Source organism: Chanodichthys erythropterus, chromosome 8 (assembly GCF_024489055.1).
Source record: "Chanodichthys erythropterus isolate Z2021 chromosome 8, ASM2448905v1, whole genome shotgun sequence".
NCBI lineage: Eukaryota > Metazoa > Chordata > Actinopteri > Cypriniformes > Xenocyprididae > Chanodichthys > Chanodichthys erythropterus.
Genome location: NC_090228.1, coordinates 22,763,177 through 22,777,268, shown reverse-complemented (window position 1 = coordinate 22,777,268; position 14,092 = coordinate 22,763,177). Strand labels below are relative to the sequence as shown.

General features: G+C 39.4%; 1 protein-coding gene across 1 annotated transcript in view; it reads left to right on the top strand.

The window, feature by feature from the left end:
* Positions 1-2,347: 2,347 nt before the first annotated feature.
* LOC137024614 (mucin-2-like) overlaps positions 2,348-14,092 on the top strand; it is a 39,276-nt gene continuing 27,531 nt past the window's right edge. The window contains exons 1-16 of the mRNA XM_067392361.1: positions 2,348-2,435; positions 2,822-2,851; positions 3,060-3,285; positions 3,642-3,771; positions 3,915-3,978; positions 4,166-4,248; positions 5,076-5,268; positions 5,382-5,501; positions 5,690-5,810; positions 9,253-9,388; positions 9,475-9,552; positions 10,639-10,708; positions 10,854-10,985; positions 11,078-11,221; positions 11,302-11,396; positions 11,488-11,620. Coding sequence (XP_067248462.1) covers positions 2,387-2,435; positions 2,822-2,851; positions 3,060-3,285; positions 3,642-3,771; positions 3,915-3,978; positions 4,166-4,248; positions 5,076-5,268; positions 5,382-5,501; positions 5,690-5,810; positions 9,253-9,388; positions 9,475-9,552; positions 10,639-10,708; positions 10,854-10,985; positions 11,078-11,221; positions 11,302-11,396; positions 11,488-11,620 — 1,804 coding nt within the window. The 5' untranslated portion in view covers positions 2,348-2,386. The remainder of the gene's footprint in view (positions 2,436-2,821; positions 2,852-3,059; positions 3,286-3,641; positions 3,772-3,914; positions 3,979-4,165; positions 4,249-5,075; positions 5,269-5,381; positions 5,502-5,689; positions 5,811-9,252; positions 9,389-9,474; positions 9,553-10,638; positions 10,709-10,853; positions 10,986-11,077; positions 11,222-11,301; positions 11,397-11,487; positions 11,621-14,092) is intronic.

Here is a 14,092-nt window from a genome sequence, read left to right as displayed (position 1 = left end):
GCTGCGGAGGTTGCGAAAGGCAGGCGAGTCAATTCCAGACTCATCCAGGGAGTGCAGGAGTTTAGCCTGGAACATCTGGAGGATGGCCATGGTGTGGAGCGCTGAGGCAGCCTGGCCCACAGAAGTATACGCTCTGCCGGCCAACGCAGAGGTAGTCCTGCAGGGCTTAGAAGGAAGGGCCCTCTTAGTCTTCCACCCCACAGCCACGGGTGGGGGGGGGCAGAGGTGAGCTGCCACTGCTTCATCCAGGGGTGATAAGTTCTCGTAGCCCTTCTCTAGGGAGCCATCAACCGAAGTGAGAGCCACGACTTAGTCAGCTCATTGTGAACTTCGGAGAAGAACGGCACAGAGCGTTGGTGGGGGGCCTGGTGACGTCCCAGCAGGAACCACTCATCCATTCTACTGCACGTTGGCTCTTCAGGTGGGGCCAATTCAAGGTTGAGTTCCTCAACGGCTTTGGAGAGGGTGCGGAACAGCTCGGCATCCATCCCGGGCCTGCAGTCGATGGGCTCCAGCGACTGCAGATGGGCGGGGTTTTCCTCAGAATCACTGGCCCATCCCTCCGTTTCAGAAGCCGTGAGAGACATGGAGTCATCATCAAGCGGCTCGTCCTCAGAACCACCGAAGGAGACGAGGTCGCTCGCATCAGCCGAGGGACACAGCTCAGGACGGGAAAACAGAACGGGGGACTGCTCTCTCATGGGAGAGGGTGAGGCACGCGGGGGCAGAGCCGGCGTAAGCCCCGCTGTCTCTTCCTAGCCGGCTCACGTAGGGACCACCTTCACTGAAGAAGGAGATCCGCGAGCGCAGAGAGGCGAGACTCATTGCGAGAACGTGAGGTCCCGGTGACCGCAGCCTCTGCGCGGGGCTTGCCCAGGCAGCCGACACACTCACCGTGCCCGTCATCCTCATGCAGAGGGGCTCTGCATGTGCCACAAACGTGGCGCTTCATTTGCAACAACGAATAATTATTTTAAAATGTGAAAGCATAGCAACCGATCTAATAAACTATTACTTGACAAAATAAAGTCAAACTGCGTTTAGTACATGCCAATGCTGCATTCACTGAAGTCTACAACTATGCTGACATTTATGATAATATTGTAATTTCAATAAATCTACTTTTTGATACTGTGTAATGTATATTATTACTGTGCATAAACAGTGATTTCTTTTTTTCAGTTCAGTTTAGTGAGCAGCAGCAGCATCTGGCACAGCTGAGGTGCTGAGTTGCTGAGGTGATGCTCATGTGATGCTCAACAAAGGTTTATGCACATATAAGGAATTATACAAATCTGGAAGATGTAGATTATATTCTAGATCATAATAGTCTACATTTATTTTATAATTTATAGAGTCTTGTGTCTCCTGAAAGAATAAAACTGATCAAAATCAAAAACCGCCTCTTTTTTTTGTTTTGTTTATTATAGCACAGACAACATACATATACTATATTATATATAACTTTCAGCAGTGTTTTATGTAATTTCAAAGAGTTTTCTGTAAAATGACACTGGGATATTGCATTTAAACCACTGTATAATGGGTATGGGGAGACTTTAGATTTGGGTAGGCGGAAATTACAGAAAAAAGGGTAATGTTCCTCCCTTCAGGTGTATTTTAATAACTCTGGCATATAACATGATAGAGACAAAATTCTTTTTTCCAGTGTTTGCAAATATAGAGGAAACAAGCAGAATTGTCTGCATGGTGCTACTCCACTCGGGGCCTGAGTTATACAATTTAAAAAAAAGAATTTATAACAAAAACAATAAAAAAGCACCTCTTTTTGGGGGGCTTTATTACAGCACAGACAACATATACTATATTTTTATATCTTTTAGCAGTGTTTTTTGTAACTTCCAATGATTTCCTGTACAATGACACCAATATTTTGTATTTAGAGCACTGTATGTGGGTATGGGAAGCTTTTCAATTTGGGTAGGCAAAATCCAGGCGGAAATCCCCAAAATGGTCCCAGAACTTAGTTTTGAGAACTTGTTCCCATCAGGGAGCTAATAGTATTCCTGTTCCTGAAATCAAATCCACCTGTTCACAGAGCAGAACCAGGAACAATGTCAAAAAGAGACTGACCTACGTGCCATTACAGGTAAACAACAAAGCAATGCCAAATAAAGAGATTTGCACTGTAATCTTTGGATTTTTTTTTCCACAGCTGTCTAATGAGAGCATATAAAAAGCCCTTTGTTAGCTTTTGTGTTCCATACCCCCCTATTAGTTCAGGTGAATATAGTCAATGTTTAATCTAGTGGCTATTTCCTCATGTTATTCAGATTAAGTGGATCTCATTATAAAAGGGCTGCAAGATGAATTTCTGTAGTCCTGATGCAGTTGTGCACCTGTGAGCAGAGGTTTATTAGATAGCATGGCTCTGCAACAGGTGATATTTTTAGGAATAATTATTGTATTCTCAGGTTAGTTCATTTTGATTACTTAAATTATTATATAATTTATTAAATTGTGTAAGAAGTGTACTATTGACTAATGATTAATCCAGTTGATTATTTTTAATTTAATATTTATTTAAAATATATTGTTTTATTTATTTCTATATAATGTAAATGTGTATATATATAATAAAACAATAATTTTTAATTTAATATTTATTTAAAATATATTGTTTTATTTATTTCTATATAATGTAAATGTGTATATATATATATATATATATATATATATATATATATATATATATATATATATATATATATATATATATAAATGTTTATTTTTTTTTGACATGTTTGAATGAAGAATTTTAATTGGAATTTAAACTGCTTTTTTCTACTTTTATTTGCAGGCCACATCTATTCTGTGTTTGCAGCTCAAAGTAAGAAAGTATTGCATTTTATCTACTTTAATAGATAATCGGTAATATTTCTGATTAAATTTGTTAATATTATATTGAGAAAAGAAAATAGACTTTGTTTTGTTTGTTTTGTTATGAGACAAACCATTTGTCACAATAAATAAAAACATTTCAGTAAGAGCTGTTATGTCTACTTTATGGTCTTATTTATTTTTGTTTCTTTTTTCAGATGTGTGTAAGACGTATGGCAGCGGAATCTTTTATACCTTCAACAAAACAGCATTTCATCTGAAGTCCACATGTCCTGTAACACTCACACGCTTCACTCATGCTGGAGTGGACTGTCATATCATCGTCCAGCGTGGACCGAACGGCCTGATGGACAGAGTGGAGATCATTGTGAATAAAATCACGACCCTCATTCACAATAACACTGTCACAGTGGAAGGCAGCAGGTTTGGCATTCATTTGTCACATTTTTGACTAAAATTTAGCTTAGAGTTGAATACAGTTTTTGTATTTGTATAGGATTTCTTTTTATTATAATATTATAACATTATAAAGTTATATCATTATAATAGCTGCTTTGTGTGCCATTTAATAAAAGTTTTCACCTCATATTTCTTCTTTTACATAATGTAAATAAATATAAAATATTAGATTTTAATTTAGCAAATGTAATATTTGATGACTGTAATCACTGTTTTTCCAAATTGGGGTTTTGATGTATATATATGGACTACATTTTAGAAGTTTTTGTTGCTAGAAATGTTATTATTTTAAATGTTATTATATATTGATCTTTTCACAGAATTTCCCTTCCATACGACCACACCTATCAATATGTGTTTCATTATGGAGTCTATACCAGGCTCCAAAGCAAAGTTTTGCCATTGTCTGTCACCTGGTACAGTGTCTCTAATGGTGTCAGTTCACTCTGGGTGAGTTTCCATTAAAGACAACAGGCCAAAAGATTAACCAACATAATTTAACCAAATATGTGGTTGTTGCATTATAGCGATTGTATTAAGCCACTCTGAACGTACTGTGTTTTATATGTAATATTTGAGAACATCTCTTATAGGTGCATCTGGACCAGGTTTTAGTAGAGGGTATGAGTGGACTTTGTGGGCACCAGAACAGCACAGGTTAGTGTGCTCAACTGGGTAGCATTTCCCAAAAGCACCGTAAGCCTAAGTTGCTCCATTGGTGGCAATGGAGTTACAATCAACTTAAGCTTACGATGCTTTTGGGAAACGCTGCCCTGGTATGTTCTGTTTAAAGAACGAGTGTCAAGATAATAATAGTGTTTTGTCATTACTATTTTGTTCATAGAAACTATGCAGCAGCTGATAACTACCAGTGTTCTCTCTGATGGACAATGCCTGACACAAGACTCTGTTGCACAGAAAAATACAGTGAGTTTCTGCGCAGTTGAACAGATATAAAAATTTAAACAAACAAACATCAAATTTCAGGTTAAAACAGCTGGTAAAGTTGCCAGCACTTTACCATAAAATATTGTAGCAACAGTCTTGTAAAACATTTAAGGTTTTCTAGGACTGAACTTAAATTGATCATACTGAAGGGGACTTTTACTGTAGCAATATCATTAAAATTACAATTTTCTTACAGTCAGTGTTGGATAAATTACTTACAAATTGTAGTTCAATACTGAAAACAAAGTACATGATACAAATTGTAGTTAGTAATGTAATCTATTACATTGGACATTTTCTGTAATATAATTTAAGACTAATATAAATAATATAAGACTGATTACTTTTAGATTACTTTTACCTAACTTGTTTATACCATTGATTTGAATTGTATAATCTTGTACCATACTGATAAAAATACAAAGAGAAAGAAAAATTATTCAGATTTTTGCCATTTTGTCAATATTAAGTAATCATGCAATCAATAAAAACGTAACTGTTTTCTGATTATGAGAATTTTAAAATGTAATATAATCTAATTACAAGTATTTTTTTAATCTGATTACGTAATCCAGATTACATATAATCATATAAGATATTAATTACATATAACATATAAGATTACAACCCAGCACTGTTTACAGAGTAGTGTTGAGTGTAGAGTCCTGTACATAAAATGAATAATAAAGTTATCCTTCATAATCCTATAAAGCATTGCCTTATGGTTTATATTTGTGTATTATAAGATATAAAATACTTTAAAATGCATTGATTGCCTACTAACCATATCTGTATTTTTTGTTTAGGTTTGTAGAGATGTTTTGTCTCATGCTTACGAATGTCTTGGCACTAAATATCAAACCTACATGACTCTATGTTATAAAAATATGAATGGCTTGTGGCATCAGGAAGCAAATTGCTCCTTTTTTAAAGAACTCTCGCTTATGTGTGGGAGCTCCAATCCAGTGTGGTCAGTATGGAGATCGAAAAGCAACTGCTGTAAGAACCACAATTTATAATTACTTAGTGAGAAAAGTTATCATATTCATTTTTGTATATGCATTTTTTTACTACTGTATATTTGAAATACTAAGAATTTATCTTGTTTGCAGCCATACCTCTTTGTCCTGGAGACCTGCACTATATGGAGATGGGTCCCGCTTTCCCCCCAACTTGCAGCAACCCACAGAATTACACTACAGAATTGACTAGCACCTGTCTGCCTGCTGAAGGTTGGTCCTTGATTAGCATTAAAAAAAGGAAATGTGTTTTCTCAAATATATAATTTTGTTTTATGTAATTGTTTTGACCACAAACCTCTAACCTTAATTATTTAACTTCATCAATGATGCCAAAAATATAGTTTTAATTTATTAATTTTAATATCATTTGCAACTTTTTCCTTCTCACACAATTTCAGGAAAGGTCCTGAATGATCATGCTGATGGTTACCATTCCATAAATGTGAAGGAATGTCCATGTGTACATGCGAAAATAATGTATGCACCAGGGCAGGAACGCAGAACAAAGTGCCAGACCTGGTGAGAACCAGATTTTTTTCTTAAATAGCTTCCTCCTCCAATTCTGGACCGCTAATGATTTGCTAACAAGATTTTAAATCATTCTGGTTATATAAAATCTATTTCTATTAGTTTATATATATATAGAGAGAGAGGGGGATCCAAACTGCACCCAAAACAGAGTATTAAACAAAAAAAAAAAAAAGAAGATAATCCAAAACCAGAAACATAGGAGAAATAACAGGAGCAAACTAATGCAACAACATAGAAAATAAAGGACAATGGGCTAACTGAAGGCTTAAAGAAAAATGAAAATTCTGTCATTTATTACTCACCCTCATGTCCACACCCGTAAGACTGTCGTTCATCTTCGGAACACAAATTAAGATATTTTTTTATAATATCTGATGGCTCAGTGAGGCCTCCATTTGCCAGCAAGATAATTAACACTTTCAGATGCCCAGGAAGCTACTGAAGACATATTTAAAACAGTTCATGTGACTACATCACAGCTGAAGTTAAATAAATGCAATATTTGACTTATACACAGATGTTTCAGAAACATTTGCATTCAATACTTTATGTACTGCTTACAGCGTCAGTTTTTACAAGAATAAAGTTTAACATAAGCATATGTTATTTAAATAACAATGTAGTGAGGTCTAGTTTTACTCAGTTTTACTTTGATAAACATGACATAATATAACATCGCGACTACACGAAAAGAGCTATAACTGTTATAAAAATACAGATTTGTGAGCATACTGGAACTGAAGGCGTGACAATAAACACGAAACACACGTGATCGTTGTCATGCGGTGAATCTGGCCAATTGTGATATAGCTGTGTTGTCACCAGAGCTCGATCTCGAAATGGGTCTCTTGGAATTTTGAAGCCATACATCACAGTCACATGGCGTCGTCGCTGTCTCAAGTCAGACAACATTTCTTACCGGCATGCAACTGCTTCTAGTCAGCCGCCGTTCGGTCTATGCGGCGTTGCATTAAGTCGAACAAGTCTAATATTGTAACGAAGCGGGAGTCATGGTAAGATCCAGGAACTCAAGCAGCCACGGCGGGTCAGGAGCCTTGGGAGGCCACGGTGGGTCAGGAGCCTCGGGCGGCCACGGCGGGTCAGGAAGCCATGGCGGGTCAGATGGCCTGGGCAGCCACGGTAGGTCGGGTGGTTCAGGCAACCACAGCAGGTCAGGTGGCTCGGGCGGCCACGGTAGATCAGGTGGCTCGGGGCGGCCACGGCAGGTCAGGTGGCCTGGGTAACCACGGCAGGTCAGGTGGCTTGGGCAACCACGGCAGGTCAGGTGGCTTGGGCAGCCGCAGCAATGAGTCCATAAATGGCCCTAGTGGGCTACAGTCCATGAATGACATCAGTGGCAGCAGTGGCAGCAGTGGCTGGGCAGGGTCCCCACCCCCAAGCTCCCCACCCCCAAGCTCCCCACCCCTAGGTATACTGCCCCCCCCCCAAAAAGTTCTTGGGGAAATCAAGGCAGGCATTGGCGGGTTCATGGGCAAGGAGCTCGGGTGGCGCCAGCAGGGCAGATGGCCTGAGCGGCAGCGGTAGAGCAAATGGTCCAGGCGGTGGTGGCAAGGCCGACCAAGGCTGCTCTGTGGCCGTATCAGGCAGAGCGGGCAGTTCGGTGACGGCCTCCATGGCCGTATCAGGGAGAGCAGACAGCTCCGGGACGGCAGCGGGCTCGGGCTGCTCCGGGACGGCAGCGGGCTCGGGCTGCTCTGAGTGCATCCTCCAGGCTCGCAAGAACGACAAAACATAAAACGTGAGTACAGCCCTCTTGGCCATCACCGGACTGATAGGGAGAGCATGCAGAACTCACTGGCTGGAGCGGGTTCTGGAGGGGACTCACTGGCTGGAGCGGACTCTGGAGTGGATTCACTGGCTGGAGCGGGCTCTGGAGTTGGCTCACTGGCTGGAGCGGACTCTGGGGCAGACTCAGAGTGAGGCGGCTGGCGGGCTTGAGAGCGAGGCGGCCGGCTGATGCTTGGGAATTCCAGCCGCTCGCGCCGACATCAGCGGTGAATCAGCCACACTGGGATGCAACCCTCTCCACTCCCAGACAGATCCAGAGATGTGACGTGATTCAGCGGCGACGTGACTTTGCTCTGGGCGATCAACGAAGGCGTGACGTTGCTCTGGGCGATCAGTGGCGACGTGACATTGCTCTGGGTGATCAGCGAAGGCGTGACGTTGCTCTCGGCGATCAGTGGCGACGTGACATTGCTCTGGGTGATCAGCGAAGGCGTGACGTTGCTCTGGGCGATCTGCGAAGGCATGACGTTGCTCTGGGCGATCAGCGGCGACGTGACATTGCTCTGGGCGATCAGCGAAGGCGTGACGTTGCTCTGGCCGATCTGCGAAGGCATGACGTTGCTCTGGGCGATCAGCGGCGACGTGACATTGCTCTGGGCGATCAACGAAGGCGTGACGTTGCTCTGGGCGATCAGCGGCGACATGAACTGTTGCTGTTGTGATGATAGCCGCCATCTTGTGCGTGTTACCTGGCGCGGCGGCCATTACGGGACTCACCATGGTGTCGCATTCCTCCGCGACACCCACAGTAAATAGAGAGCCAACAGTCAACAATGCATAGTCCATGAACCTTTTGTTTTGAATCCGTGGTTCAGAGCGTGTATCAAACTGCCAAAGTCACATGATTTCAGTAAACAAGGCTTCGTTATGTCATAAGTATTTCGATATTTCAATGGTTCACCACTGTGGGGCATGACTTTGACAGTTTGATACATGCTCCGAACCACTGATTCGAAACAAAACATTCATAAAGCTTTAAAGCTTCATGAAACAATGTTTTGAAATCGCCCATCACTAGATATTGTTGAATAAAGTCCTTATTTAGTTTTTTTGGCACACAAAAAGTATTCTCGTCGCTTCATAACATTAAGATTGAACCACTGTAGTCACATGAACTGTTTTAAATATGTCTTTAGTAGCTTTCTGGGCATCTGAACGTGTTAATTATCTTGCTGGCAATGGAGGCCTCACTAAGCCATCGGATTTTATCAAAAATATCTTGAAGATGAACGAAGGTCTTACGGGTGTGGAACGACATGAGGGTGATTAATAAATGACAGAATTTTCATTTTTCGGGAACTAACCCTTTAAATATACAGAGCAAACAAGGAAACTAGATGGGACACAGGTGAATGGAATCAATAATGAGGGAAACCAAATCAATAACTATGACAACAAATGAAAAAACGGAACATAAAGAACAAAGGGCACAGGAACAGAAACACAGGGAAACAAATGTTCATAAAACAGAACATGAATCTGACAATAGTATTATTAATGTTTAGAATATAAGCAAGGTTTATAAGTAAAATGTAATTAAAAATTGTGGGATTTGAATATATTCTGTAGAAAAACAAATTGAAAATTGCTTAAGATGTTTTTGTTGTTTTTATCCTATCAGTACCTGCATCAGAGGCAAATGGGCATGTTCTGCAAACATATGCCCAGCCAAGTGTATTATTGAGGGCCAATTCATCTCTACATTTGATGGCAAACAGTATTCTCTACTAGACAGATGCACATTTGTGGCTGCAAGGGTAACCAAAATGAAAAGTTTTCATTAAAATGTGATATTTTGAGATTTACTGATATTAAAATGTGTGCTATTTGGTATGTCACACAGGGGCTTAACTGGACATTGAACATTCAGTATTCTGGGCAAGCTGTTGTCATAGAAAAGGCATATCTTAATATCAACCAGGTTTGTCTGATTTCCTTATCTATATTCCTTTTTTTTTTTTCATTTTCACAACCTTTACATTAATTTTCTATGTATGTGTATGTTGTTGACAAATGTACAAAGATTTTAGGAGAAAATGTAGCATGTGTATAAGGGAAATTTTTTATAAGCTGTAACTGGAAAGTTCGCCACTTTTGATCAGCTTTTTGTTTTTAATTTGATTCTGCATTGTGACTGTGTTGTCTTGCAATTAGGATGAGGTCATTAAAACTGAATACTTAACAATTTAATATAACACAATATTATATAATACAATTTAAAATGACGGTATAAACTCAACAGCCATTATATTGCTTTAAATTAGCATTTGAACATGTATGTACCTTAGGTTGGCTACTATACATATAATATGATTTAAACAACGCTATCTCACGACCAATTTGTATGTATTTTACGAGGTGGCTAATTTGTATGAATTCGTACGACCTCACTCATACGAATTCATGTGATTTGTCTAAACCCCAGTGACGGGTAGGTTTAGGGGCGGGGTTTGGGGTAGGTCATTGGTATGAATTCATAGGATTTTGTCAACTTGTAAAATATGTACGATTTAGCAAAAAACGTATGAATTCGTATGAGTGAGGTTGCATGAATTTGTACGAATTAGCCACCTCGTAAAATAGATACAAATTGCCGTGAGATCGGGTTGGATTTAAAACACTTATTCAACAAAATAAGAGTATTACGCCATTCTCAACATTTTTCTTGATGAAACTTTTAAAAAAGAATAACCATATTTGTTCTGTGAATCATATTAGATATTTAGGCTACCTGACAGACTACATATAGGCTACCATTTTAAGAGAATGCTATAATGACAGATGCTTTTATTTAATTTTAACAAAATAATTATTAATGTAATGAGATTGTATTTGCATTTCAACACTGCAGTAGGGTAGCACTAGGGTGAGCTATAGTTACATATTTTCAAAATTGCATGATGACATATTGGGAAAAAAAAAAATCTTTATAATTAAATTCCAAATCATGATATCAGTGTCACTGCTTATAAACTAATGCTATAGACTAATGGTTATTTCATTCCAGGAAAGATATACCTTCTCTGCAAACAGCATACAAATGAACAATATAGAAATCAGTGATCTGTCACAGACTGGTAGGCTCTTTTGGAATTTGATGTATTAGCTTTATAAGTTTGTAATAATATTCATATTTGTTTGACAAAGTTTGCAATATTCATATTAGCTTTGCAAAATTGCTTTCTCTTTTATAAAGTATATGTTAATTGTGTTTTGTTTCAGAGTCAACTACAGTCTTTTGGCAGTCTTCAATGTTCATTCAAGTTCAGACTTCATTTGGCCTGAAAATGCAAGTTCAGGTCTCTCCAGAAATTCAGATATATTTGAATTTGCCATCAACCGAAAATACCAAAGGTTTGAATAAGCCATATTCATACAAGCCAATCTCAAGGAACATGCAGAATTTCAGAAAAATATATGTTATTATAAAAAAAATTGTTTTATAGGTCTCTGTGGAACTTTTAATAATGACACAAGTGATGACTTCACCACTTTTAGTGGGATCATAGAAAGTTCGGTTCAGCTTTTTGCCCAGTCCTGGTCAATGGGCAGTTGTACCCCAATTACTGGATGCATCAACACTGACAATGGTAAGGATCTTTTAGCCTAACTGCTTAACCATATTACAGTTATTTTCGAAGATGACCACTTATATTCATTCCATTTGCAGAAATATTTGCTGAGGAGAACTGTGACCAACTGAAAGATCCAGAAGGAGTGTTTGCCGTGTGTCATGATTATGTACCTGTTTCTCCCTTTGTTGAGGTACAGATATATTTTTATCCATAAACAAATTTGATGCTTTTGAAATTCATGGTTGTTTTCTTGCCATTAATCTGTGTTTGATTCTTCTCAGGCTTGTGTAAAGAGAACATGTCAGTGCTCAGCTGCATTACATGAATGTTTGTGTGTCTCCTTTGGAAACTATGCAAAAGCCTGTGCAACTCAAGGGATCACTGTTGAGGACTGGAGATCAGAAACAAACTGCAGTGAGTGACAAGCTTTTATTCAGTGTGAATATTATACAGTGACATTTAGGGCCCTATTTTAATGATCTAAACGCAAAGTGTAAAGCGAACGGCGCAGGTGCACTCAGGGCGTGTCCAAATCCACTTTTGCTATTTTAACGAAGGAAAAACGGTCCGTGCGCCGGGGATCATTTTTGAAATGGGTTGTCCCTATTCTCTTAATGAGTAATGGGCGTAACATTCAATAAACCAATCAGAGCGTCATCTCCCATTCCCTTTAAGAGCGAGATGCGCTCGCACCATGGCGGATTGCTATTTACATGGCGGAATTTGTTGGCGGAAAAGCTGAACGCTTTTCAAGCGAAGAAACCGATCTGCTCGTGCGTGAAGTTAAAGCGGGCTTGCAAATGCAGGCTTTCAAATAGCTCCGTGCGATGAGTCAGTTAATATATACGTGTGTGTATTGGCATGATTGTTCAATTAATTAGCCAATTTCGTTCATCGTTATAAGTAGTAATAGGCTGAATTGAAAATAGGTAGCCTAATTCTAATACACGCAATGACTATTCATCATTACATTTTTATATTTATGTAGCATACACAATAATATTCTTTTACACTGTAATCCTTTTGTTTTTAATATTTGGCATGTTTGTGTGTAATAAACAAAGTCAACGCGCACTGTGGACGCGCCCAGAGGCGCAGTTTCTACCAACGCGCTCTAACAAAAAAATATTGTGCCATTGACTTTAGACTTTAGACCAGGTTTGAGTTGGTTTATGGCGCAGTCTATTTTCAGCTCCTTAAAATAGCAATGCGCCGGCAATGCGCCTGAACACACCTCTTTTTTAGACCAGCACGCCCATGGGCGCACTAACCGGCGCAAATGCATTTACTAATTTACGGACGTGGCGCTGAACGGGAAAACGCGAACGGTGCCGGACGCAAACTAGCAAACACACTTGCTCTGCGCCTTGCGTCACATTGCGCCGGGTGTATTATAGGGCCCTCAGAGTTTGTTGTTGTCAAAGGTATTTAGGTTTTCATGTCACAAAGAGTTATTATTTTCATCAAGATTTTAAACATCATTTAAACAATATTTAAATTTTTTTTAACCCTTTTCCCCCAAACATCTTGAAAAAGTGAATATGATGCATATTTGTAAATTTGGCACCAGTTTTTAATTGGGTTTTAAGTGGAAACATTAGAAAAATATCTGAAACAATCAAAACTAAAACAAAATTTCATAGCTCCAAAAGACCCTAAAATGTTTTTAAATGTAGATAATTTTTTTCATATATATTATTACATTTGAGACCTTTTAAAGCACCCTTAAAGCACATGACATTTAACAGATACATTTAACAGCATGGTGACTTTGGCATTAAAAATAAGTAAAGTTAAAAATAAAACTAAATAAATTTATTTAAAAATTAAACTAAAGTGAAAATGGAAAAATGTCAGGTTTCATCAGTGTTTCCCTTTTTTTGTGATTTGCGCCCCTGTTACTTAGTTGATATGGTTTTTTATTTTCCCTCATATGTCACACCTCATATTTTCACCTCACACCTTATTTTCCCTCATATGTCACACCTTTAATTTAATTCCTAGTTTGTCCCTCTTTATATAGCGCTCATTTTCAGTTGTTCTTGGTCTATTCTTATCTATGTTATGTTGGTTGCTATTCTCTTGCATTACTCCTGTTCCCTTCTGCTCCTGCATGATTGTTGTTCTGATTTTGTTGACCTGACTGCTGCAAGTAGATCCTGTCTTAAAACTCTCCTTTGCTGCAACCTGATTGTGACAGAAGAATGGACTTATGGATCTAGCAGCAGTCAGAATCCACCCTGAGGACTAGCTACTCACCCTTCAGCAAAATGCCTAACCACTGAAAGACTACAGTATGTGGAGACCAAATGAACCCTGCCACAGTTTGTTGATTATGCTCTGTGGTTGAGTTGGTCTTTATTTACTTTGGGTGAAATGGAGGACCCTACTCCCATCAATCCAGCCTCCCTAGAGCCTCCACAGTCCACTTCTGCACTTCCAGAGTCTACCGTAGACTCAGTGCCCAGGCATACCACAAAACCAGAGCAAACGGCAGAGGCCAGTTTTGTCCCAAAGTCCGAGCCCATTACAGAATCAGACCAGGTGTGTGAGCCTCTACGTCTGTCGCTAAGGGTATGATAGTGGATTTCATCGGCATGAAGTGGAGCCTTGCCCATACTCCTGCCTCTAAGGTTGTGCTGTGCCAGACCCCAAGGATTAATATAATGAGCTGGATGATTCTCGCTATCCTCTGGCCTCAGAGATCTGTTCTCCCTAGCCTGTAATTATCAACTCCCTGATCTCCTCCTGTTCCCAAGCCCTTTCTCCTCTGTTGGTCCTACCCATCATCCTCATCTCCTCGTCTCCACTGGTCAGCCCAACTTCCAATTCTCCTTGTCTCTGCTGGTTCCGCACAGCTTCCAAGTCTCTTTTGTTCTCTGTTGT